Source organism: Alligator sinensis, unplaced genomic scaffold (assembly GCF_000455745.1).
Source record: "Alligator sinensis unplaced genomic scaffold, ASM45574v1 scaffold701_1, whole genome shotgun sequence".
NCBI classification, from domain to species: Eukaryota; Metazoa; Chordata; order Crocodylia; family Alligatoridae; genus Alligator; species Alligator sinensis.
The window spans coordinates 2,417,858-2,443,503 of NW_005841915.1; the positions used below are offsets into that span (position 1 = coordinate 2,417,858).

At 41.1% G+C, this 25,646-nt stretch overlaps 1 protein-coding gene across 4 annotated transcripts in view; it reads right to left on the reverse strand.

The window, feature by feature from the left end:
• Window positions 1-25,646, reverse strand: part of CCDC68 (coiled-coil domain containing 68) — a 32,574-nt gene that overhangs the window by 1,072 nt on the left and 5,856 nt on the right. For 2 of the 4 annotated variants that reach the window (XM_006018864.2, XM_025198160.1), the window contains exons 2-10: window positions 23,194-23,336; window positions 19,156-19,188; window positions 13,129-13,269; window positions 12,425-12,550; window positions 11,725-11,853; window positions 7,808-7,890; window positions 5,805-5,910; window positions 4,292-4,375; window positions 733-809 (exon numbers count right to left, since the gene is read on the reverse strand). In XM_006018864.2, the coding sequence (XP_006018926.1) occupies window positions 733-809; window positions 4,292-4,375; window positions 5,805-5,910; window positions 7,808-7,890; window positions 11,725-11,853; window positions 12,425-12,550; window positions 13,129-13,269; window positions 19,156-19,188; window positions 23,194-23,336 (922 nt within the window). Of the gene's footprint in view, window positions 1-732; window positions 810-4,291; window positions 4,376-5,804; window positions 5,911-7,807; window positions 7,891-11,724; window positions 11,854-12,424; window positions 12,551-13,128; window positions 13,270-19,155; window positions 19,189-23,193; window positions 23,337-24,932; window positions 25,079-25,646 lie in introns of those variants that run through there. The other 2 variants (XM_014517568.2, XM_014517570.2) reach the window with 2 other exon arrangements.

Below are 25,646 nucleotides of genomic sequence, written 5' to 3' on the forward strand. Positions count from 1 at the left end.
AGAAAGAAAGATTTCAGACATCTCATAGGAAAGTAGGCTAGAGGGGACATCATGAGGCCATCTAATCTAGCCCACTCATCCCTTACTAAACTATCCCAACCAAATGTCGGTCCAACTTGCTCTTCAAAACTTCCAAGAATGCATATTCCACAGATTCTTCTAGGTGGCCTGTTCCAACGCTTGACCACCCACCCTTATAGTCAGAAAGTTGCTTCTCATCTCCAACTTAAATTTCCTCTGCTGCAGCTTGAGGCTGTTGTTCCCAGTCCTGCCCCCTTACAGCCACAGAGAATATCCCATCTCCATCCTCTGTATAATACCCTTCTGGTATTTGAAGACTTATCAAATCCCCTTCAGTCTTTTCTTCTCTAGACTAAACAACCCTAGTTCTTTCGGTCTTTCTTCATAAATCTCATCTACTAGGCCCCTGATAATTTTTGTCACTCTGTGCTGGATTCTTTTCAAAGTGTCCACATGCTTCTTGAAGTATGGAGCTCAAAACTAGAAACAGTACTCCCAGTGAGGGCTTACCAGTGCTGAATTGAGCAGAAGAGTCATTTCCCTTGATTTGCAAGTAACACTCCTACTAATACAACCTGAGATGCTGTTGGCCTTTTTTGCAACAAGAACAGACTGTTGACTTATACTCAGTTTATGGTCCTCCATAACCCCCAGGTCCTTCTCTGTGCTACTGCAACCTAGCCAGTCATTGATATCTTCAAAGCAACTTACTCTGTTGAGACAGCTTTTGAAACCTTCATTGTTGACTGGACAGATGACACTTCCACTTTGTATTTAAGTAATTTATTCTGAAATTGAAACAAAATTAGTTTTATTTCCCTCTCTACAGACTGCAACATTTAAACAAATTAAATATATAGTCTGTGGGCCAGAGCTTCAGTATAACTAACTGAAGCCAAATTTGTGTATGGTTTTTGATAATTACTCCAGTCTGCACCACTTGAGAACTTGGGCTTACACATAATATTTGTTTGTTTGATTTAAAACAACATGGAGAAAGAGAGACAGTGCAGTCACTTTTGGAAATCTTGCCATGCTAGGTAATTCTCAAAAGCTCATGGAACTTCAAGTTCCCAGTAATACTTACCAAATTGGATACTGCCACATACTGGGTGCATCTACATGCACGTTAATGCACTTTTCCTAATGGACATTAAATATAGTACCTCCAATATGAGGTTCTTAATAAATGTGCATTAGGCTGTGCTAATGTGCAGTAGTGCAAGTGCATGCTTTTTAGGTGATGCTTAATGTGCAGTAGCCTATTATACTGTGCATTAGCATATTAGCAGTTTTTTATGCACCGCTTTAACATGCAGTAGACTAAGCTATTGTGCATTAAAGCACACATGTAGGTATAGCCACTTAGACTTAACTCTGTTACTAAGAGAATCCCTCACAGCTGTTTTTGAAGTTCAGCAGTATTTTTTGTTAGGGTTAGTCAAAAGTTTTCTACAAAAATTTTTCTTCAGGGGTTTTTTCTTTTTTTTTTTTTGAGGGGGCAGGGGGAAGAGGGAGGAAGGAGGAGGGGAATGAAGATATAGCCCAATGCAATGCCTAATGAAAGGTGTAGCTGAGTTTCCTCATGTCCGCAAGTCTCCACTGTAGGCCAGACTTCCTAACCAAGCTGCATCTTTTATGATGAGCCACCATATGCCCTCACTGCATCTTGTGGGAAACAGCATGCCTGGAAAGTCAGAGTAGGACAATACAAGCATGAGACATCTGAGCTAAAACTTCCCTAAACACCACTGGATCTCTGAATCAAACTGTTACAGGGTCTGCTTTTTACCAGACACACACATCCAGACAATGGTTGCATCCATAAGTGACGCTACATCACCATAGCAATGCACTATGGCGATGTAACATCCAAAGGTGTCTACACATGACCAGCAGCTACTTCATCGTAGTGACTGATCTCCCATTATAGTGCACCGCTACAGCAAAGTAGTTGCTAAAAATAACCGTGAGCCACATGTACAGTGCAATACAAGTGGTCACTGCACCATGCTTGAGTACTTCCAAAAGGTCACCTTTGCTACTGCACATTAGTGCAGCTATTGCATCTTTATCTACTACCTCATATTAGAGGTACTAAACGTAATTGTGGTAGCAAAGGCACATTAATGAACGTGTAGACACACCCAGCGGGTGCAACCCCTAAGGTATTCTTGAATGGTCTTGCTCTGTCATTAAACTAGATTACCTATTCTACCGCAGTTTTGTCTCCTAACCACTCCTTGTAACACCTCTTCACTCCTAGCTCACAGCCATTCTCTAGCTCTACAAGCCGACTGTCTGCATTTCCATGCAGGCTTTCCTCCAATATTTAGCTCAGTCTGTGTCTGCCTTTTTCTTAGACCTGAGGAAGGGAACTTGAGGCCAGAAAAAGCTTGTTCTCCAAACTGTACAATTGGTCCAATAGAAGATATCATTAGAAATCCTACTCTCTCATGCATTTTCTGGACCATCCTGGCAACAACCACACTCTAGCCCTATGCCAATGTAAATAATTAGTTGTTAAATAGAAACTAGGGGCCTTCATACACACGATAAAATTGGCCTTTGAAGTGGCTTAAATTCCCTCTTGCACCACTTTAATAGAGCAACTGTTTACACTGTCAGTGGCATATTGTGTTTTAATGGCGTGGCTGTTTACACTGTTGGCAGTGTGTTGCACGTTCAATGACTCTGGGATGCAGCAAAATAAAACACCTTTAAGGTGTTTTATTTTGCTACTTAACAAAGTGCAACAGCTGCAGAAGGAAGCACCAGGCCCCATGCAGCTCAGGGGCTATTCAGGCAGACTTTGCAAGCAGGCTCCACTGAAGAAAAAAAACGAAGTGGCGAACCTGATTTTTTTCTTTTTTTCCTCCACGGAGACTGCCTGAGCTGTGCGGGGGCCCAGTGCTTCCCTCCACAGCTGGGGGGGGGGGGGGGGGGGACCACGACTGGTGCTTCCCTCCATGGCTACAGTGCCCCCCCGGGACCGCCTGTGCCAGGTGCCTGCGGGCAGGTGCCACTGCCACCACCATGGAGGGAAGCACCAGTCCCCTGCAGCTCAGGGACTGCTCGGCCCATCAGCCACTAGCCCTCCTCTCCCCACCGCTGGAGAGGCAGGTAAGGATCGGGTCCGACCCTTGCATACACACCACAGGGGTTTACTTCGGTTTAATTCTCCCTAAATTGAAGTGGTGTTTTTAAAAACCCACCGCTTCGATTTAGGGAGAATTAAACCGAAGCAAACCCCCATGGTGTGTAAAAGCAGACCTGTCCCATTATTCTGAAATGTGCTTGTTCACATCCCAGCCCTGTGGATTTAATAATAGACTAGTTGTGGAGACACGCAGGGGGAGTGCGATCCAGAACGCTGCGTTGGGCACCAAGCTTGTCTGTAGAGGGTGCCTCCAAATGGGACCCGGTGCAGCTGGCATGCTGAGTGACAAACTGTACAGTCTGAGGACTGTCTACTACTGAGGATGCAGTTGCCTAGAGACAGGCAACAGGAAACAGAGTGAGCCTTGAATCCCTTCCCTCAGGGCTGTGGGAGGAAACCTGGAATCCTCTTGCAAGGGGAGGCACTGATAGTCCTTTCTGTCAAAAAAGATTAGCAAAATGAACTCTTAAAAATCAGGAGGAGCAGCAGCAACACCCCTCTTGTAGTGATTACAACAAACACCTTGGAAGAGGAAGTCTCGGGTTCAGCTGTTACCAACTGAGGGCATGGTAGCCTGCATCTCCCCTGACCTATAGACTGTCCTAATGACCCGATGCTAAGCTAATCTGAATGGTGATCTTTTTGCTGAAGGGATGCCTCTGTGCAATAAAGAACTGACCCAAAGAGCCAAGCAGCAGCAGGCCTCTGACTCAGCAGTTACAAGACTCACCGGAGAGAAGGGAATCCTGGCTCAGGTCCCCATTTCTGAATTGTGCCTAAGTCCCACTTACTGGATTTGGCCTCATCCTCTATTACAACTGAATCCAGTAAGATGTTTATCGTGGTCTTCAATGGAAGAAAAGTTAGGCCACTGCTGAATGCTTACGTAAATCCAATTTGCTTTGTAGAAAGCACTCCTACATATTCATCCCCAGAAAACAGAACAAAAAATACCAGGCCATACCTTTAGTTGGAAATCATAGCATCAATCTCTTACTGTTCATTTTGGAAGAAGGAAGAGATTGAGGAACACAAAGGTTTTTAAACACACCTCATTTTGGGCTCACTACTGTAGAGTTTAGTAAAACATATTGTTCTTTCTTGCTTTACCTGAGCTTCAAGCATATTTATCTTTTCTTTCAGATCCTCTATTGTTTTATCTTGGATTTTTAGTTCTCTGTTCAATTCTTCAATCTACAAGTTAAAAAAAAAGAGTTAGCAACGATTTTTAAATGGTTTCGAAACCTTTTTATTAATTGCATGTGCAATAGCATGAAACCTTCTTATAGTATGAGAATAAATGGAATTTGAACTCCACCTGATACAGGAAATACTCTAGAGCAGGGGCTGGCAGCCTATCTCCTATGACCTGTGGGCTGGATCCAGCCTGCAGAGCCATTGCAACTGATCTGTGGACATGGGGCTTCAGCAGCATTTGGTGGTGGGGGGCTCTGGCTGTGGGGGCTCTCCCCATGCTGCTAGAGACTATAGGCAGCAGTGGCCAGACCCTAGCACTTGCCCATCTGTCCCAGGGTGGGTTGATGTGGCCTGCAACCAGAAACGGTTGCTTACTCTGCTCTAGAGAAGTGGTGAAATGACTGACCGGCCATTGGTTTTTAATCAGATAAAGTCGCCCTTCAAATCCACCTTTTAATTTTAAAAAAGTTCTTGACAGACTTGGCAAAAATGGAATGATTTTCCACAGTGTTTTTTAGCCTTAGTCATGTAAGACTCGAGGAGAATTTCCTATCCTATGTTAGCTTACAGAACAGGATTACATTTTTGTATAGGGGAAGGATATTTTGGTGATATCTTTTCCTGGACCCACTGATTACCTGGGAGAGAAATTCAATAAGTTTTTTAAAGCACACACTGGCTGAAGAAGTGCAGTGTGTGCCGGAAAGCTTGTCAAATTTCTCTCTCAACTATACAGTTAGTCCTATAAAAAAGTACTACCTAAAGACTGCTGCCTCTTATACGTTTCCTGGATCATCATAACCACAACAACACTTCAACCCTACTATTTTTTCACAGGTAAATGCTAAACAAAAATGTATATCCTTACTGAAAATAATTCTTTAAAAAGAGATGTTATAAAAAATAATAGATATTAAGCAGGTTCACATTTTGTCAGTCTTATTTGGAACCAAATCTCTCCTACTTTCTCACGCAAGCCATCTTGTTGACTTTAACGGCACTGCCTGTGAGAGCAATGCAAATGTTATATGGGCTTCAGTGAGAAATGTTTTGTAGAGTCCCACATACCTTTTCATTTTATTGACTGGCTTACACAGTGTCTATAGCTACAGCAGCGAAGTGTTTTAGACACAATGATCCACACAAAACACCAGGTAGAACACATATGCTTGGGGCTGTCTTTGTACTCAAGGCCACCCCTACAGCAGTAGACAACTAGACAGTATGCCAGAAAATGCCAGTGAACATTGCCCAAGGGAACAGCCATGTTGAGCACATATCCCATTCAGGAATATTACCAATGCACCTCAACTGGTTCAGGATGAAGTATTTCTTACTGGGGTATTGAAGGATTGGACCTATTTTCCTATTCCCACCTGCTCCCTCAACAACTATAACATCATGAAACCAACTTGATTAATCCAACCTCCTGTATCACACTGCGTAGGCCTTGATTCTGGAACATGATCAAATTCTGCAAATGACGGATCTGCTGTTGCAGACTGAAAAGCTCCTCTTGAAGATCCACACACCTGGAGAGGTAGAAGGGGAAGAAGATAAAATCAGAGGGAAAGATCCAACACCTGCTTAATGCAGCATTGTTATAGAAAACAGCTATTTGGGCTCCTAGCTCTTGCGGTTGGTCAGTTGTAATTATAGTTCAAATCCAAGTATATGTAAAAAAGAATTTTTTATTGATCAGAGCTAGTGATTTCCAGTGCACATAGGATTCCACCTTGTGGTATCAACCTCTTGCCATAACAGCTGTAGTTAAATTCACTAAGCATTATACAACATAAAAGAAAGAAAACTGTAAACATTATACAACATAAATGAAAGAAAATGTGGGGTTTATTCCTTATAGCATCTATAGTAGCACTGTTATTCATTTTGGAGGGGGGCAACCATTCCATACAGAGGACACAGTAGGTGAGAGGACATGGCAAGGTCTCACAAGCTTTCACTTTTACACTAGGAATGTTTTAAAGCCGTACCATAGGGTACTGCATACCACTTTAGCTACTGAACAATATATTTCCATGGTAACTGTATTGGCACATATAGATTAGTGACAGGAGACAACAGAATTGATGGTGAAATTTTACCTCTTAGCAGAATTTCAACAAATGGGAGCAAGCACATCCACTACTCATAAAATATTTTGACTAACACAGAAAACAGCAGTTAAAAAAACAGTAGAAGTGATATGTAGACCTACAAATTGTGGAATTATTTGCACTTGTGAGTGTAGAGCGGAAGTGGTTATACAATCTACAGACCCCCGAAGCCACCACCTTTGTTCATCATCAGCATATTTGCATTATAGTAGAAACTAAAGGTCCAGCAAAGAGAAAAACTCCCTGATGCAAATAATGTGCAAATATACAGCATAAAACACACAGCAGAGGACACCCTTCACCCTTCCTGCACTAGGTAACACTCAGCAGTAGCAGCCGCAGCAGTAGCAGCAGATTGTGGGCAATCTGGGTCATGGAGTGCAAGGTGTTATGAGAATTGTAGGTCTCTGGAGTGGCAGTGGAGTTCACTGCTGGGGAGAGGAGAGTTTCACCCCATTTTATTTGCTGCCGAAGCCCATGTCAAGAAAGCAAAAGAAATGTTAATTCAGCAGCAAAACAATGGGGTCAACTCTCCCCACCTCACCCTCATCCATGAACTACATGGCCACTCTATAAAATTATGATTCCCAGGATACCTTGTGCTGTATGCGCAGCTGGGAAGTGCAAGATCAGCGGAGAACAGGACAGCAAAGCGCCCATACCATTAGGCAGCACCCAAAATATGCATCCTACATGTGTACCCCACATTAGGGCACTGACACTCAATATACAATGATCCCACCTAAAGGCAAGACAGGAGTGGGATGCGGCCAATGTTCAGAAACATGAAGCGAAGTGACCTTCCAGGCCAGTAACAGAGGCAGGTCTACCTACCCCATGACCGGTGCCCTGACTACACTGCCTTTTCATATTGCTTAATCTCAAGCAGGGATCAAAATAAGGAAAATTAATTATATCCAAGACAGAATAAAAATAGTGCCTGGCCTTTGGGATATTGGTTCTGATAAACAGCATGGGGTTGAGATGGGTATATGAAAATAGATAGCTATAAACCAAACCTACTACGCTCAGTCAATCTATATACGCAAGTCCTGCTAATTAAAACAAGAGGTTTCTCAGAGAAGGGACAACAAAACCTAGTTGAATTCCTCCATGTGTTCAAATGGCAGAGTATGGTTACTTATTTTCTAAATAAATAAATGTCTAGAAACCCTATTGGATGCACCACAGGAAAACTTTATTATTCTTTTAAAAGTATAGAAAGTAAAAGCAATCAATCTAAGCCCATGTATGCTTCCAATATGAGGCAGCTAAACATACTGAAAGCACTTAGTCGCATGCTATTATTTACCGTTTAGCATCTTCATGGTTTGATATCATGTGCAGGAGCATCTCTTCAAATGACCGTTTCTTTTCTAGCAAAATTTTCTTTTCCTAGGAAACAAAAAAGTCCACATACCCACATGCACCTGATGTGAACTGATTATTTATGTTTCTGATTATTTTTAATCTATCTTGAAATAGGCAAAATGACCAGAGATGAGTCAGCAGTAACCATCTAGCAACAAGCCTACCTTAGTACTAGTCATTGCTCTTGAAAAAAGCAGCTGTAGTGGTCATACTGAATGGTTGTAGAAAAGGCAGGGTTACCAGGGCAACAGCTCTGTATTGATTCGCATGGACAAAACATATTTAAATTTAAAAGACTAGAGGCATTAATTTTTAAAGAGTAAGGGAAGTTTCAATTCTATGGGTGTGAACACAGTCAGTTGCCATTAAAACATGCAGATTTATCATCAGATAACACACAACTACCACAAGTATTTCTTGTTCCAAGGAGAAAAATTGTGCTACTCCAGTCAACGCTGCATTGGACCTACTGGAAAACGCTGGCTTTTCGAAAGCTGTTCATCAGAAAAATAAAAGGATTTTGCAGTCTTGAACTTATCTTCCATGATTTTGTATTGGCTTCAACTAACTCGTCAATACAGTGACAGATCACCAGCATTGTTCAGCCTAAGCAGTTCTACTTGAGGAATCACACTGAAATGAAATAATGCCAATTGTGTTCAAATGAACTGAGTTCAGCTGACTAGTATCAACTGAATAGTGGTAGAAGAATCTGGTTTTAAGTTTGATTTTTGGAGAAAATTCCCTAGTGTAACAGGAACTTGCACTTATCTGCATCTCCTAATTTGTTTCCAGCATGAGAAGCAAATCCCAGTGGTGCAACTAACTGATCAACCCATCTCTGCAACTTACATTTTTAGTTGTTTTTCGAATTTCTTACATTTGAAGATATACTTTCCACATGGACATGTATCCAGCTACTACATCCCAATATCCAGGTATTTACAAGGAAATGATTTAGTTTCCCTCCTCTGATCAGCGGAGGATAATGTATTCTTTTAAGCTGTCAGTATATTGGCTGACACACTGCTGTGTGTTCAAAGATCCTTTCTGCTGTAGATGTCATCTACTTTGTTGCAAATTTTCAAGAGAAGTCTGGATAAGCATTTGACTGGAAAGGTTGCAACAGCAAATCCTGCACCTAAGCAAGAACTTGAACTACATGATCCTTGAGATGCCTTCTAACCCTATCAATTTATGTACAGACTTAAAGGGACAGTAGTACTTTGTAAGCAAATATGGATCAGAAATCAAAGGTTAAAATAGATTCATTTGGAAATTTTCATATCAATAAATGACAAACCTTAGTAGTCCACTTCCAAATATTCAGTGATCCAGATACAATCTGTTGCTAGGAAAATTAAGGAAGCTATTAACTGATAAAGCCACTCCACAATGTATCATCTTAGTCTGTAAATGTGAAACCTCAGTCCTAGTGAAGGCAAGAGTTTTGCTCCTGGAGATTTCACTAGTCTCTTAGGAACAAGCTATAAGTTAGACAGGATTCGGGGCTGGCTGTAGATGATCCTAGTTGCATGATGCTAAGAAACTGAAGCCTTTTTTTATGTTTCTCTTTCTTTGGCAAGTTCCACAGCGTGGTATATTAATGGAGTGTTATGACGCTGCCTAAAACGGTGCTGCTATTAGGTTGGATAATTGGAAATAGGAGGTGTGTCTAAAAATCTCAGCCATAGACAACAAAAATTTGTATGCTGAATTCTCCTTGCAACTACCCTCCATGTTACCCTATTGATGTGACAGGATGGTGGGATTTGGGAACACCGTATAGAAGTGCTTTTTTGGAAACATAGTCAACTTGGAGAAGACATTCAAAAAGTGCATTGAAATAACTGAAGAGTTCTGCATGCAATTAAGTATAATTTATCAATAATTAAAAATATTAATTGCATGTGGTAGTTTCCCCACTACACAAAGGTAGTGGGGAAACAAGCAGTCCACCCCCTTGGATGCAGAGGCATGAGCCTACCACAATTCCTGTGCCTTTTAACCCCTAATAGAAACAGAAGGCTGGAGCATCAATGGCAGAGATAACTTCATCCTTTCCAGCCCAACTGAAGTCTAAGGTGGAGGCCCTCAGTCCCCTCACTTGCCTATTGGCAGGAGTTGATTTGGCAAATGATTGTGGGGTCACCTGTTCAAAAGTACAGCAGGAGCCACTGCAGAAAATGTCCCAAATCATTTACTTCCAGGTGAGTCATTCAAAACTTCTGGGAGAACTTCAAAAGCTGCAGAGGCCTCTGTCATCCCTCCCACTATTTCCAAAGTAGGTTTAGGTCAATCAAAACTACTGGTGAGTTTGGGTCAAATTCAGAATAGTTTTGACAAATTAAAAAACAAACAAACCCTAAAATATCAAAATGAAACCTTACATTTCAGTTTTTCAGGCTAAATTCACTAGGGGACTTGAGCACCATTCAAAAAATGGAGAAGGGCTGGTCCGATGCTGTGGAAGCCAAGGGTTAAGGTATTCATGTATGATGTGGCAAACCCACGTTCAAACCTCCTCTCCACTTAATTCAGAGGAGGCTGTTAAACCTAATCTCTCCCAGGAGAGTGGCTCAACCACAGAGCCATAGGGTATGCTCTCACTATATGGTGGTTCTCTCACTTTCATATGGAAGCTGTTCAACTGTATATAATGTACTTAAATATTAATTGGACCAGAGACAGATGACTACTACCTGATCATTGGGATGCCCCCATCTTCGAGCCCCTGCTCCAATTAATATTTAAGCTTTTTATTTAAACAGAAAATGCAGTTATTCACACACCCCTACTTTACGTCTCCAGTACCTTAATTATAGCAAGAGTATAATATAGTTAAGCAGTACAAATGATACAAATGCCCTGGAAAGTACATTCTGTTTTTTGCATTTAAATGCTTTTAATTTGACTTTTCTTTACTGGTATTGTATTAATGAAATGAGATCATGTTTCTTTCATAATTGCCCGTGAACATATGGTGAAAGTTTAATTTTAAAACAATACGTTCATTTTAGCTTTCACTGTTAATGGCTATTTACAACAGGAGGGTTGTTTGCTGTAATGCTCAGTGCTTCTGAATCAGCTGAGAACTTTCAAAAGAAATTCCCAATAAGAGAACAGATTAACTGCACCATTTCTAGTAAATGTGGCAATGCAAGAATAAGCACGGAAGAATAGATCATTCCAATAAAAACCAGGAAATGTCAAGGCTTGTGTTAGATGTAATTATGGCCATTAATTGTTTTTAAATATTTGAAAGGGAGAGATGGAAAGAAAGGGCAAGCATGGCCACAATGTTATTTATAATTACATTTAAAGGGCCTCAATCCTCAGATGGTTGACACAGATAAGCCCAAGTGAAAGTAGAAGGACACTTACTCCACCTGAGGATATGTCTGAATTATTTTAAAATTTAATTCTTCCTCATAAGCAAGAGCTATTGGTCAGTCACATCAAACACTAAGCTTCCAATGGCATTAAAGCTCCAGTGGATAATGGAAGTTTAGCATTAAATACCATTCAATGGCATTAAACACCATTCAATGGCATTAAACAAATGTTAAACTTCCAATGAAAAATGCTTCATCTATTTCTGTTAATAGTGATAGGAGCTAAAGCACTGAAATCATATATTTCTGAAGAGCCTGATCCCTAAATCTTTATTCACAAGACTAGTCCCAATCCGATGACAACATGTAGGTGAGTAAAGACTATGCAGATTCTTGACTGTGAAATCTCAGAGTTTTATCATTCAAGAGATACTAAATCAAAGATACACAGTCTTCACAGACATAAGGAAGGCTTCTGTTGACTGCATGACTAGGGACTACAAACTAAGTTCTCTGAACATACCTCTTCCATCCTTTGCACTAGTCTCTCCGTTTCTGCAATCCGGCTGTATTTTTCTTCAAGTCTTTCAGTAAGGCAACTGACATTCTCTGCATTTTGTTTGAGTTTTTGTTCTCTGTCAGTGTTGCTGGCCTGTGAGTCAATGAAGTACGCAATTTACATTTTTTACTAAACCGCTGTGTTGCCATTTTCTAGTATGCGCCGATTTGCTGCACTTGGATATATCACTCTGTGGAAGCCCTAACCCTTGTAGTAAGACTCTATGTTTTTTTTCCCCTCGCAATATGAGGGAGAGAATGGCAAACCTTTATGGAAAGAGTTCAGTGCAAAGCAACAATGCCAGTATCTACTTAAGCAGTCGCAGCCAACATTTTCAGGAATAAATGATGATTTTGGGTGCTTCTGAACTGGCCACTGGAGACATCTGAGACCTGCTCTACAGGAAGTACTGAGCATCCACCTTCTGAAAAATCAGTTTCTTTTATCCACATGAAATTAAATCCACCAAAAGTAAGGTAGCCTAAATCTCAAGGCACATTTGAAAAACTAGGGCCCTAATTAGAACCAAGGTGCCAATATAAGAAATCCACTCAATGGAGTTTCTGGCCTATTGACCAGAAGAAATGCGTCTTCTCCTAGGCATCTCATACATTTTGCTCTGTATTTTACCAATGCTATATAAAGGACTTATATAGAGGTGTACCTGCATTAGGCGTTTATCTTCTTCACACCCTTTTTTCAATTCTTCGGACCGTCTCTGGTAATTCTCATAGAGCCTCCGTGAGGCATGTCTGAGAGATTCTGCACCGGCCTCTCTCGTAGCTTCCAGCTGGAAAAGGGCAATGCACAGGATTAATAATGTTAAGCCATGGTTTAAGAGCGTGATGTAGTCATGACATAAGCATAATATGGATGCTGCTGTTAAAGTGTGTGACCAATAGCATGCAAGACAGGTTTCCCCAAATCTCATGGGGAAAAAAATATAAATTTATAAAAATGCCCAACTAATACTTTACATTCTGAAGAAAAGGACACAAACTTGCTAAATACTCACTGACAGAATAGCCCTGCCTGCTTTCAATTTAAGCCGAGGAGTTAAAAGGGCAGATAAGCTTCTAATTGGTTTTGAGTACATCGGCTATGGACTATGAACTGGGTGGACTTCAGGTGTTACAACCTGGAAAAAACCCAAGAAGCTGCGCTGGCTTTACGGTGAAATTCACTGTCGGCTAAAGTGAAACAGATTTTGGATTAGTGGGAAACCCTGCTGCGACTCTGAAGAATTATTGCCTTACAGATTACAAAGGCGTAATGAACAGCTAGTTTTCTTCCTACAGCACGAGTCCGGCTAACTCAGGGCTGAGGACAGCTAAGATATACATTTAAAGACTGCAAAAAGGAATGCACCTTGATCTTGAGAATTTCATTCTCCCTGCTTATACATGCAAGCTGTTTGTCCGTCTCCTTCATCTTTGCCATGATTGGATCGTAGCTGGAGCTAAGAGCATCCTTCTCACATTCTGTTCCATCAGAGGCTTGCAAAGGCTGCTAAAATGGAGAGACAATATGCAGTACACATTCACCTGACTGGGTTCATGAAGAGACTCACCTCAAGCCCTTATCCCACAAGAAGCTCTGCACAGACTGACTTATACTTCATGGAGCTCACTGAAGGATCAGGGCCGAAAGTATTCAGACTAGTCACCACGGTCTCCAGGCACCAACTGATTCTCCACTCTTGCTAAATTAAATAAGTCACTGTTCCATTTGTTCAGCTCTCCACCGTTTTACATTTGCAAGCATTAGCACATTGTTTCTCATAAATAACCACTTGTAAATCTCCAGAGCATTATTCCACACATGAGATTAATTAGCATTCAGAATACTGCAGTATATGTAGCATTATAGGTGGGACTTGCAGCAATACCAGTTATTAAGGTTGCATGACAATTTCTGTAATAAGATTCTCTTTACCAAACTTGAATCATTTGTACTAAGCTTTTCTACACCCATTGCCTGCCCCCAGCTCTATATTACTGGAACGTTTCAGCCAAAATACCCAGCCATTTCTGAGAAAGAGGCTAGAGACAAATATACTGTATTTACCTGAATCCAAGATGATTTCAAATATAAGATGTAGAGTCTACATATGGAAAATTATAAATGTTTGCAATTACAATAAAAGGTAAACACATTGATAAATTCTCCATGTATAGAATCTAATCAGTGAAAGATCATTTTAAATTTCTCTCCCACTGCTGTGGCAGGGAAAACAGAGTTTTCAGGGTCTCAAATAGACACCCTGAAAATAAGAGGCAAAGAGTAAGTAACTGGCTATGAAAAGCGTAGGTTAAATGACTTACCCAGCATTACATAGGCACTTTGGGGGCAGGGATAGGATCAGGGAATTCATCAACTTCTTTAACCACGAGGCCATTCTTTCCCTTCTCCCCATCACGAACCAATTCACTACACCAGGGGTGTCAAACCCATCTGGCCCCTTGGAGTGAAAGAGGGATGAGGGGTTGGTCTGTGGGCATGGTCTGGACTCCTGCGCCTGTGCCCGACTCCTGTCACCTGTCCCCTGTTCCTGCCCACCCCCCTTATTTTCTCCTACAGTTGTGCTCCAGCTCTGGGGCCATGGGAAGTAGTGGTGGCCCTAACCAAGTCTCAGCCAAACCCGGGAGAAGCGTCAGCAGCCCCAGGCTGGGCTGGACTATGACTGGAGGGACCAGAGCTGGAGCAGAAGGCAAGTGGGGAGAAGATGCAAGCTATGCCGTGTCCCTCATGCTCCCCACAGGTCACACATGCAAGCTTCCTCTGCTCCCCTGCAATTTGCTTTCTCCTCTGTGCTCCCCCAAGCCACGTGCCTCCTCCCCTGCCAAACCAGCCGTCTTGGCCTGAGGCAGGTGGCAGCTCAGCCCCAGCTTCAGCCCCCTTTAGTACATGAGAAGGGAGACAAATATGACAAAGAACTCTAGTGCTGAGAAAAAGAACCAGATGTGGGTGGATAAAGTAGGCAGGAAAAGGAGTCAAGAAATGCGAAACTGAAACAAGGAGTCTGGGTTGGAATACCTTAAGGTTGGGGTTCATGGGAAGGAGAAATCAGGCAAGCAATCCTGGAGTCTCGCTGCACTTTTGCTGTCAGAAAATATCTGTGTAACCCACTGGCAAAACTTGCACTGTAAACCCGGTAATTCTGGTTCACATAGGGGGTCAGAATCTACCTTCACTCAACTAACGTGGCAGAGATCTGAGTTGAAACAAGTTTCCAACCCTACTCAAGACCAGATGCAGGGGTGTTCATGCAATATCACATCATTTCTGTGCACTCCATTTGCATTTTTTACAACTTAGCTAATCATAGGGGGAAAAACAAACAATTCCAGAAGAACTTTAGTCAACTTGTAAAGTCACACCCTCAGAAATCAGCTTGTGAAAGTTAACTTGGCCCTTTTATGTCTGTGTATTATGACACTACAATTTTTAGTGTGTGATTACTTACTGCAAGAAATACTACTGTATGTTTTCCTTAGGAATTGTACCTCATTTGGTGAACAGAATGAACGTGGTCTGGCAACCAATCAGGCTTGTGCAGTGAAGGAGGCTCGTCTCTGATGGTTCCTTTGGCTGGAATGTGTGTGATTCAGGCATGTCAAAGATGTGGTCTGAGAGCAGGATCTGGCCTGCAAAGCTGTATCATCTGGCCTGCTGTGCTGCCCACATCACACAGCATGCACTGGCTTTGGCCATGCCTGCCATATGTGAGGTGCAGAGCCTGTCTGGCACAGGGTGCACACTGTGTCGAACCAACCTAGTAGGGTGCATGTGTTGCATGTGGCACCTATACCTGACCAGCCTTGCAGGCTGGATTTGGGTCAGCATGCAATGTGTGGGGCTACTCCTATGCTGGACCCTGCCTGCAAAGCCAGTGTGGTGTGGGTGCTGCAGCCAGTGAATGCCCCAGACTGGCCCCATGCACCATGTGCTTTACCAGGCTTGAGCCAGTACTCACTGAAGGCAGTGTGTAGGGCTGGTCTGAGGCCTGAGCCAAACCAGCCCTGCGTGCTGAATCCAGAGCTAGTCCAGATTGGACCCAAAGACCAGCCGTGTATGCAGGATCTGGCATGTGTAACACATGCAGCATGCACACACCAGAATGGCTCTGGGTGCTATGTGTAGCATCTGTCCAGACTGGCTCCATGTCACATGCTACTCACAGGGCCCATGCATGATGCAAACAGCATGTGGGGCTAGAGCCAGCATGCATGCTGCAAGCAACATGCACTGCTTGTCTAGGGTGTGTGGTGTATGCAGCCCCCATGCCAGACCAACCCTACAGCTCCAGATCACATCCACAGACCAACCCCACATCCCTCTTCCACCCCATGGGGCCAGATGGGTTTGACACCGCTGGTGTTATGAATCTGGTTTGTGATGGGAAGAAGGGGAAAGATGGCCTCGTGGTTAAAGAAGTTAAATAATGTCCTGATCCTATCCCTGCCCCCAAAGTGCCTATGTGAGGCTGGGTAAGTCATTTAACCTATGCTTTTCACAGACAGTTACTTACCCTTTGCCTCTTATTTTCGGGGTATCTACTTGAGACCCTGAAAACTGCTCCCAAAACTACGAACACTCAAAGCCACAACTGAACCCAATGGAAGCTGAAGGCCGAACAGAAATTTTCAAAAAAATGTAGATGTTTTTGACCTTAGTTTCTGTGCCTCTGTTCATTGTCTATGAAATGGAGATAACATCTTCCCATCATCTCCCATAGTTGTTGTGAAGATTAATAAATATCTGTGAAGTGCTCTGATACAACAGGCATGGATATGATAGAAAACCCCATGGAAAAAAAAAAACCAATAATTCTTTCTTCACAGCAGGGTTGGAACAGACCTATGGTCGCACACTGAACAATAATAAAAACAATCCAATATCTACTCTCATATACACAATGTGCATGCTGTGAACTAAATGATGCAAAGGGCTTGGGAGAGAACTGTATAAGATAATGTAATTTAAGACTGTATCATAATCCATGCAAATATGGGCTAGATTAAGGTTTGACAAGTAACCTTAATTCTTCCATTTCCTAATTTTCTAGTACTTGATTTCACAATATTATAAAGTGTTCTTATTCCTATGGGAACAATAAGTGCCCATTAGACAGATGAAGGGTGTAATTCTTTACTTTCTAATGCTCTGGTATTTTTCTAAGCAAACATCTCTCTCTGTGAAAGATTCATCATAACATATACTGGGGACTACATGGTTACACAACTGCACATCATTTAATTATCCACATTCATCTTTTGTAGCCTATACCTGAGTCAGTGTATTTATTTCATGTTAAGTATCAGGAGCCTCAAGGACAAAGGTCTATGGACCTCAACAAGCAATGAGTTACAGCCTTCTAGGTAACATTCCCAGCTAATCCTGCTTGCCTTGGGCAGATCCAAATGAGCATAACTCCCAAGTCATCATCAGAATTGCCCTCACAACTGTATTCACACCTACACTTCTAAGACACAGATGCAGCTGCAGCATTTGGTGCAAGCGAAGTGAACTACAGAAAGCAGAAGTCAGTGGCACGACAGTGAGGTTTTGCTCAGTATTTGTAACAGAATTGCAAATGTTATTTACCCCAAAAGCTTTTTTGTAAACATCTGTCATATAAATCATAGGATTTACAATGCCAACAATTATAAAAGAATGCCATCCCCATAAAAAATATACAGATTAGACATGGACAAAACCACTGTCAGCCCCCAACATTTAGAATTTATACCAGCATTCAGGTGACTTACTAGGCAAGGTACATTTTTAAAACAAATCAATACAAAACAGTAAAAGAGCATTCTTAATGCTACTGAAAAGGTGCTCACTGTAAAACAGTCCCCTTTACTCAGAGGATCTTTCCTGAATACCACCCCTTTGCTGACACAGCCATTCTTCTACTAACTCACAGCATCTTGCTAACTTTGCCTTTATTCTCTTATGTATAATAAATGCCCATTTAAATTCCAAAGCATGAAAATGTTCAAATCCATCATATAATTAATGTAGCCTTGACTTCCCTCACAATTGCATTCCTATCTGTTCACTTGATCATATATGGGAGAATTAAACCTAGCTCTTAATTAGAGCTTTTCATCAGTAAATCTCCAAGGACTTTTCAGTTGCTCTCAAATTGACACACGTACTGCAGCAAGGTGCAGATATTTTTGGTTAAAGTAAAGGAAGTATATGAAAAGGTTCAATGTTTAAATATTTACAGTCCATTGTTAGTTTATAAAGTTTTCTTTACAATTTTTACAAGGCTTTGGAATCTGCTGTGAGATTAGCCTGAAAGCACAACAGTTAAACACATGTTGTTATCTAAAGTTTAGGCTTATTTTGATCTTGAATTGTTGTTGAGCTCATGTGAGAAAATGTATCAGATGCATAATAAATATTTGGCTCCATATTCAGCCTTGAGATCTGGGGACAATATGATCCAGAATTTCACTCCAGTCCTACTCCTAGCTGTTTCTTACAACCTACATACTCTAAAGCCTGTAGGGAGAGACTAATAAAGCCAGGTATAGAGGTTTTCTGCAACTGTTTAAAAAAAATCTTGATGTGCCATTGTGTCACATTAATACACAAGCTGCATCTATTTAAAGAGGTAATTCCAGGAGTAATTTTTGAGAATCAAAAAAAGTCTTAAGCCGATGGATGAATAAATAATAAATACAAATAAAGAATAAATACAATTCTCCTTGAAATGCATCTAGGAAAAACTAAGTATTGCCTGATACAATTGCTAAAGTCTATATCACTGAAAGATGTGCACACAGAAATTGCTCTTAAATAGATGGGTTTTTTTTTTTACCTAGAGAGGGATAGGAACAAAACCCAGGTTTCCCAGTCCCAGCCCAGTGCTGTATCAACCAGCCTTAACGACCTCCATCTACCTACCACATTTACAAAGTGTTGCCCTCTGCCAACACCCCTAGAAATTATATCCTGTCTCAAGTCATAACTAGGTGGCTAATTCTCACAAGTCTTTCACAGAAATGCCACTTCATAAGCAGCAAACTGCACAAAAGCAACAAACAAAAAGGCTCATCCAATTTTAGGCAAAAATGCCAAATGAGAAAAATATCCCTACTTCCAATGATATCTGAAGCGCACATTGAATATTAAGAATGCGCTTAAAGATGCAATAAATAAAATGAGATGTAAGCATCTCCTAAAAAGTTCAGTGTGTGCTAAACAGCTTTCCTGACTGGGGGCTATTTGCATGTCAGAAGGATACTTTTTGAGTAGGCTCCTAGAGTGTGTAGGTCTATTTCTGTAGTGGCAGTTGCCACTAAACAGAGAAAGTACTAATACCTTTGCTCCTGTTTTGTCATTTGCAATTCTATGGTTTGCAATGTCTTTACATACCTGATTTTGAATCTTTGCTAGTGTGGATCTAACCTATAGAGAAAAAGAGAATTAAAAACAGGTCACAAAAATAATTTTTAATTAGTATGATCATTCAATCCAATTGTTCTCCCTTATTATTACATGATATTAGCCCTAGGTCAGCTGCAATGCTGAAAAGCAGCCTTTGCAATTCATCACCATTGTGTACTACTGTTTTTTTTTTTACCAAAAATAAAACACCTGTCTCCAACAAGCCAAACATCACTGTTCAGGAGATCTCTGATGAATAAACTGGATTTAATTATTTGTTCTAGTGTTAGGATCAACTTAAGTTTCTTTCACCCAAAAAGAGCGGATAACATATTGCTAGTCTCTCACAGAAGGCTTTAAACTAGGTCTACAGGGGGATAAAGACAAAAGTATAACGAGTAAGTAAAGAGTAAAAATAAGTAATGTAAAAGTAAGTAAGAGCCTGGGACCTGAATAAGAAAAACATAGTAAGGAGAATCAATACCAGAAGCCTTAGCAGTGTTGCCAGGGACAGGACAGGACAGGACAGTCGGTTAGGTACCTGAAGTTTATATATTAATGCAAATAAATACCATGGGGAACAAACAGGAAGGATTAGGGAACAAACAAGAAGGATTGGACATCCTAGTACAAGTACAGAATTATGACGACATTGAGATTATAGGAGATGGGGTGGAATAGTTCACAGGACTGGAGCACAATCATGGATTGGTATAACTTGTTCAGTGTATGCTAAACGGAAGGATAGACAGTGAAAAAGGAGGAAGTGTTGCTCTATTTATAAAGGTAAAGTACACATGTTCTGAGGTACAGGACGAAGTGGAAGGCAGGCCTGTTGAAATCCTCTGGGTAAAGGTCAGAGGGGAGGGCAGCAAGTGGATGTCATGGTGGAAGCCTGCTACAGGCCACCAAACCAGGAGGAGAACGTGGTGGAGGTGGACGAGGCCTTCTGTAAGCAACCGATTGATGCTCATGGAAGACTTTAATGATCAGGACACCTGGTGGGAGGGAAACTGCAGAAGCAGTCCAGCAAATTCCTAGAGTGTGTTGGGGATAACTTGTTGATGCAGGTGGTAGAGAGGCCAACTAGGGGGGAAGCTCTTCTCGATTTACTCCTCACAAACAGGGAAGAATAAGTTGAAAATGTGAAGGTGAAAGGTAACTTGGGTGAAAGTGGCCACATCTACACGAGACGCTGACTGCACTGTCATTTAGTACACATATACACAAGTACTAAATGACTGCACAGTAACTGGAGTTACTGCACAGTAGCATCACCGAATGGCTTTAGGTGACGCTAACTGCGCAGTAGCTCATTACTACTGCACAGTAGTGCGAGTACTCGCAGTTCATGAGACACGACACTACTGCGCAGTACTAATGAGCAACTGCACAGTCAGTGTCTTGTGTAGACACAGCCAGTGACCACAAAACAATCAGGTTCAAGATCCTAAGGGAAGGAAGGAAGGAAGGGCAGCCACAGAATAAGGATACTGAACTTCAGAAAAGCACACTTTAACAAACTCAGGGACTTGATAGGCAGGATCTCCAGGGAGGCAAGTGTGAAGGGAAAAGCAGTCTAGGAGACCTGGCTGTATTTTAGGAGAAGCCCACTTAAGGGTATAATATCAAACTATCCCAATGTGTCAGAAGACTGGAAGTGGAATAGGAGGCCAGCTTAGCAAGGCAGCAATCTCTTCAATGAATTGAAACTCAAAAAGGAATCCTATAAGTGGAAGGTTGGTCATTGTACTAAAGAACAGTACTGCATGGGCATGCAATAAGAAAATTAGGAAGGCTAAATCACAATTTGAGATGCAGCTGGCAAGCAACATGAAAGGCAACAAGCAGAACGTTATCTAGTTATGGATGATGCAGAGAAGACTGAAGTATTTAATGCCTTTTTTCATTCAGTCTTCACAAACAGGGGAAGGTACCAGATGATGGCAACAAAGATAGGGAATTTGATAAATTAGATAAATGTCCTGGAATAGTAGAAAAACAGGTTACAGATTACTTAAGAAAAGCTACATGCTTCTAAGTCAGCAGGGCTGAATGGGATGCACCCTAGGGTACTGAAGGATTTGGCAGGGGTAATTTCAGAGCCATTGACTATTCTCTTTGAGAAATCATGGGGGTCAGGTGAGGTATGGGATGACTAGAAACACGCAAATATAATGCCTATCTTTAAGAAAGGATGGAGGAGGAGGATCCAGGCAGCCATAAACCAGTCAACTTGATCTCAATATCTGGAAAGATTATGGAGCAGGTCCTCAAGAAATTTGAAGCACTTGGAGAATAAGGTGATCAATAACAGCTACCATGGATTCATCAAGAGCAACTCATTCCTGACAAACCTGATTTTCTTCTATGATAAGGTAGCAGGTTCTGTGGATGGGGGGAAGAATGGATATGATATGCCTTGATTTCAGCAAGGCTTTTGACCCGGTTTCCCCAAGACCTTCTCATTAACAAGCTACGGAAACACGGACTAGGTGAAAGCACCGTAACATGGATACAAACTGGTTGGATCATCGTTCTTAACAAATCGACATTGAGCCATTGATGACTAATTGAGAGGAGGTAGCAAACAGGGTTCCCCAGGGGAACACTCAATAACTGTCTAGAGTCTGTTATTGTTTAATATCTTTGTTAATGATTTGGACAGTGGGACTGAGTGCATGATTTGCAAATTTATGGATGATGCCAAATCGGGTGGGGTTGCAGATATTCTGGGGCTAGGATCCAGGATGACCAGGACAGACTGGAGAAATGGTCTGTATTCAATCAGATGATATTCAAAAAGGTCAAGTGGCAAGTCCTGCACTTGGATACAATAACTAGAACATGGACAAATACAGACTGGGAAATGACTGGCTAGGCTGGAGTACTACAAATAGACCTTGGGGTTACAGTAGACTATACGATGAATATGAGCCAACAGTGCACTCTTTTTGCACAAAAAGCCAAAAGCAAGCTGGGTTGTATTAACAGAAATGTCATGTGCAAATAAAGGGAAGTGATTCTTCTGCCCTATTCAGCACTGGTCAGGCCTCATGTGGAGGGTAATTACAGAGGGGATGGAGACAGGCTTTTTCTGTGGCCATAGGGAACAGGACTAAGAACAATGGACTCGAGATGCAACAGAAGAAATTTAGGCTGGAGATGAAGAGGAACTTTTTGACTATGAGGGTGGCCAAACATTGGAACAGGCTACCTAAAAAAGTTGTGGAAACTCCATCCCTGGAAATGTCCAAGAGCAAGTTACAGAGACGCTTGGCAAGGATGGTTTTTAGTTAGGGATGATCCTGCCTTGAGCATGGGCCTGGACTAGATGACCTCATGAGGTCCCTCTTCCAGCCCTACTTTCCTATAATTGTATGATTACCTAAAAATTTTAGTGATCTTTCATGGTGTTTCATGTAAAGGAAACCGAATAAGATATTTCCTTGGTGCAATCTCATTTGTGCACAGAGCCCTGTTTTCCTGAACACAGAGGACTCAAGCAACCAGTAAGTGATTTCTTTCTCATGTTGCCAAAACTCATTCAACAACAGCCAAAAGCATTTTCTCTCTCCCTCTGGTCCTTTTCCGAGTTATGCTCTCACTGTCTGTTCCGGAAGTACCTGATTTTTTGTCCTGCCTGTTTTCATGGGTGTCTCTTTAATTCTTTCCCCAGATAGGCATATCTGCTTAGGAATTTGAACATCTTTGTTGTGCATGACCTTAACGTGCTTAAATGTCTCTTACAGGAATCCTAAGAAGATGAATGGAAAAACCTACCAATATCACTGAGTATCTCATCTATAACAATACACAATTCAATTCTTATTTCAAGCAAAACAGTATTTCATGAGTTTGTGTGTGAATAACCAATATAATAGAAGAAAGTTTAAAGGAGAGCAAACTCTTAATTTTCCAAATTAAATGTTTAGAAGGATAATAAGTTGATAATTTTTTCTGCTGTGGATTAGAGAATAAGACAAGTAAATAGAGCTGCATAATAATAATAATGATAATAACAACCTTTTTTACATATTCAGTTTCTTCAGAGATTTGGGCACATGAGGAACCATAAAGTAAATAGTTTCCATCTGAGCCTCGGTCTTCTCTTGTGATACGTTCTGTGAGTACCAGGGTGGTTGTCATTATTCGGGCATTGTGTTGCTCTATATATTTGGGAAGGAAGCAGGTTTGACCTTATTAGTCCAATATCCATAGTGAATTAATTTAATTCTAATTCTATATATCCATCTATTCTTCCATTACGTTATTACCAATGTACACAAGTAAGGCGCACAACATATAAATTTAAATGCCACTCACAAGAAGGCTGAATATATGGCTCTGTATATAACGTATATTTTAAAGGACTTCACATCTTGAAAATTTATGTAGACATTAAAACAAAACAAAAACAAGAAACAAAAAACCCCTTTAATACACACTTCTTGAATGTTCCTTCTATTGCAGCTGTTGGATAGGATTCCCAACCAAACCATATTCCTATATTCTTTACACAAAAATAAAATGTGTGGGCAATATATGTGCACATTTAGGGTTTCTGTCATTGGCAATGAGTACATTTCATACTCCCCTACATGCACACATTACATTTAAAAAGTTTTCTACATGTATTTTAGGGTCTCTAAACCAAATTCTACACTCCATAAGTAAGTCCTCCAATCCCCATGAAATTAGTTGGTATTTACACCAGTCTAATAAAGCAGAATTTGGCTCACTTTCTTCATGCTACATTAGTTTCAGTATGCATTCATTCAAAGGCAATGTTCCACATGCCCCTTCATTCCTGAAGCATTGCCATATTCAGTATTAGCAGGGTTTCTACCTTACTCAGTCTGAGTCACATCTTACTCCACAATCGCATTCATTTTAACATGAATGCATGAAGCACGGGTAGCAGAATCAATTCCACTGGCATTGGTGGAGTTACTCGTGTGCATCTCACTATGAATAAGGGTGTCGAAATTGGATCCTAAATAACACAGTACCCCACGAGTTTTTTTTCATAGCAGTTAGATGGGAGAGCCACAAGCCAAGACTTTTTCTTTTCCAACATGAGAAGACTGGCTTTATATACCCAGAATGAAGTGCCAACCTGCCTTCTGTTAAGTTTATGTGGTACAACGGTGACATCCAGTGTCAGTTGGATTATTGTCAGGTGAACATGTATGTCTCTGGGGGTGCACATATTTCAAATTCCACTAATTTAATCAGGCTGTGAAATAAGCATATTTGGAGTATTCAAGTTTCATTAAAATTGGATTCAGGAACAATAAAAAATCCATTTTTGCAGTGAAAAGCTTGTGGGTTTCTTAATGTGTATAATGTTCATGGAAGCAGGAAAGGTAGGAGTCCTACTGTAGGTCACAGAGTTTACAGACTATTTAGATGAGATCTTTTTAAAAACACTTTCATTTAAAATGTGTTTGTTTAACACAGAAGTTTCATTTAAAAACTTGAAGTTGCCTCCATTTGACTCAGTAACAGTGCTATTTCTGTGCTACAAAAGGCTTTGGCCTTCAGCATTACCAGCAGTCATCCCAGGATAAATTATAACACTAACAGGAAGCTCCCTCAAATTAGTACATTTATTAGTTAAATAATGTTCCAATACAGTGCAATTAGACAACTTGAATCTTCTTAATGCTATTCAAGATGAATGATGCCATTCCCACAGTAAACTGAATGAACCTAATTTGCATGTCTGGCAAAATGAATCATCAGCAACTCAGGCAGTCTACCTGAGTTTTAACTCCCAATGTAATGCCAACCAGGCTGCTCTCCAAGATATCCCATGTAAGGTATTCAGTTTGACAAGGTTCCAGCCCAGTCAGATCCAGAAATGCAGCTCTTTAGACCTGTCCACAGGTGGCATTTTGCTTAAGCACATCACACAAAAAAAAAAAAAAAAAAATCACCTAAGCAATTTTCACACCAAACAAGAACTTCTGTAAAGGTACTTGGGGCTAGATACAAAAAGAAAAAAAGTACCTAGAAGTCAAACAACAAAATCCAGAACTCAGTACTAAATGCCTAGGCTCCTTACACTGTGTGTAAATGGAGAATTAGGAAACTTGAAAAAGGATCCTAAATTTTAGGAAATACTTGTGATTACAGCATCTTAAATGCAGACATTTACTCCAAGCTGGAGGGAGACACCTCCATCCACTCACCATCCATGGTCCAAAATCTTCCCCTGAAAGCAGGTGCCTATACTTTTATTTCAAAGAACCAAACAGATCTCACTTCTTTTAGAACTCAGTGAAGGGGTTAGGGTTTTGCCCTCCCCCTTTAAAAATGGCTTAGTGGCATTTTAGAGAAAACTGAAAATTTGAGTTCAAATTCTCTCCTACCTGAGAGAACTCAAGGCCTTACATCTCAGTTCCCAAAAGGTTATAGGCTGTTTTGGAGTGGGAGGAATTTGCCCCCTTCCTGTTCAGGCTGCACTGGGCCAA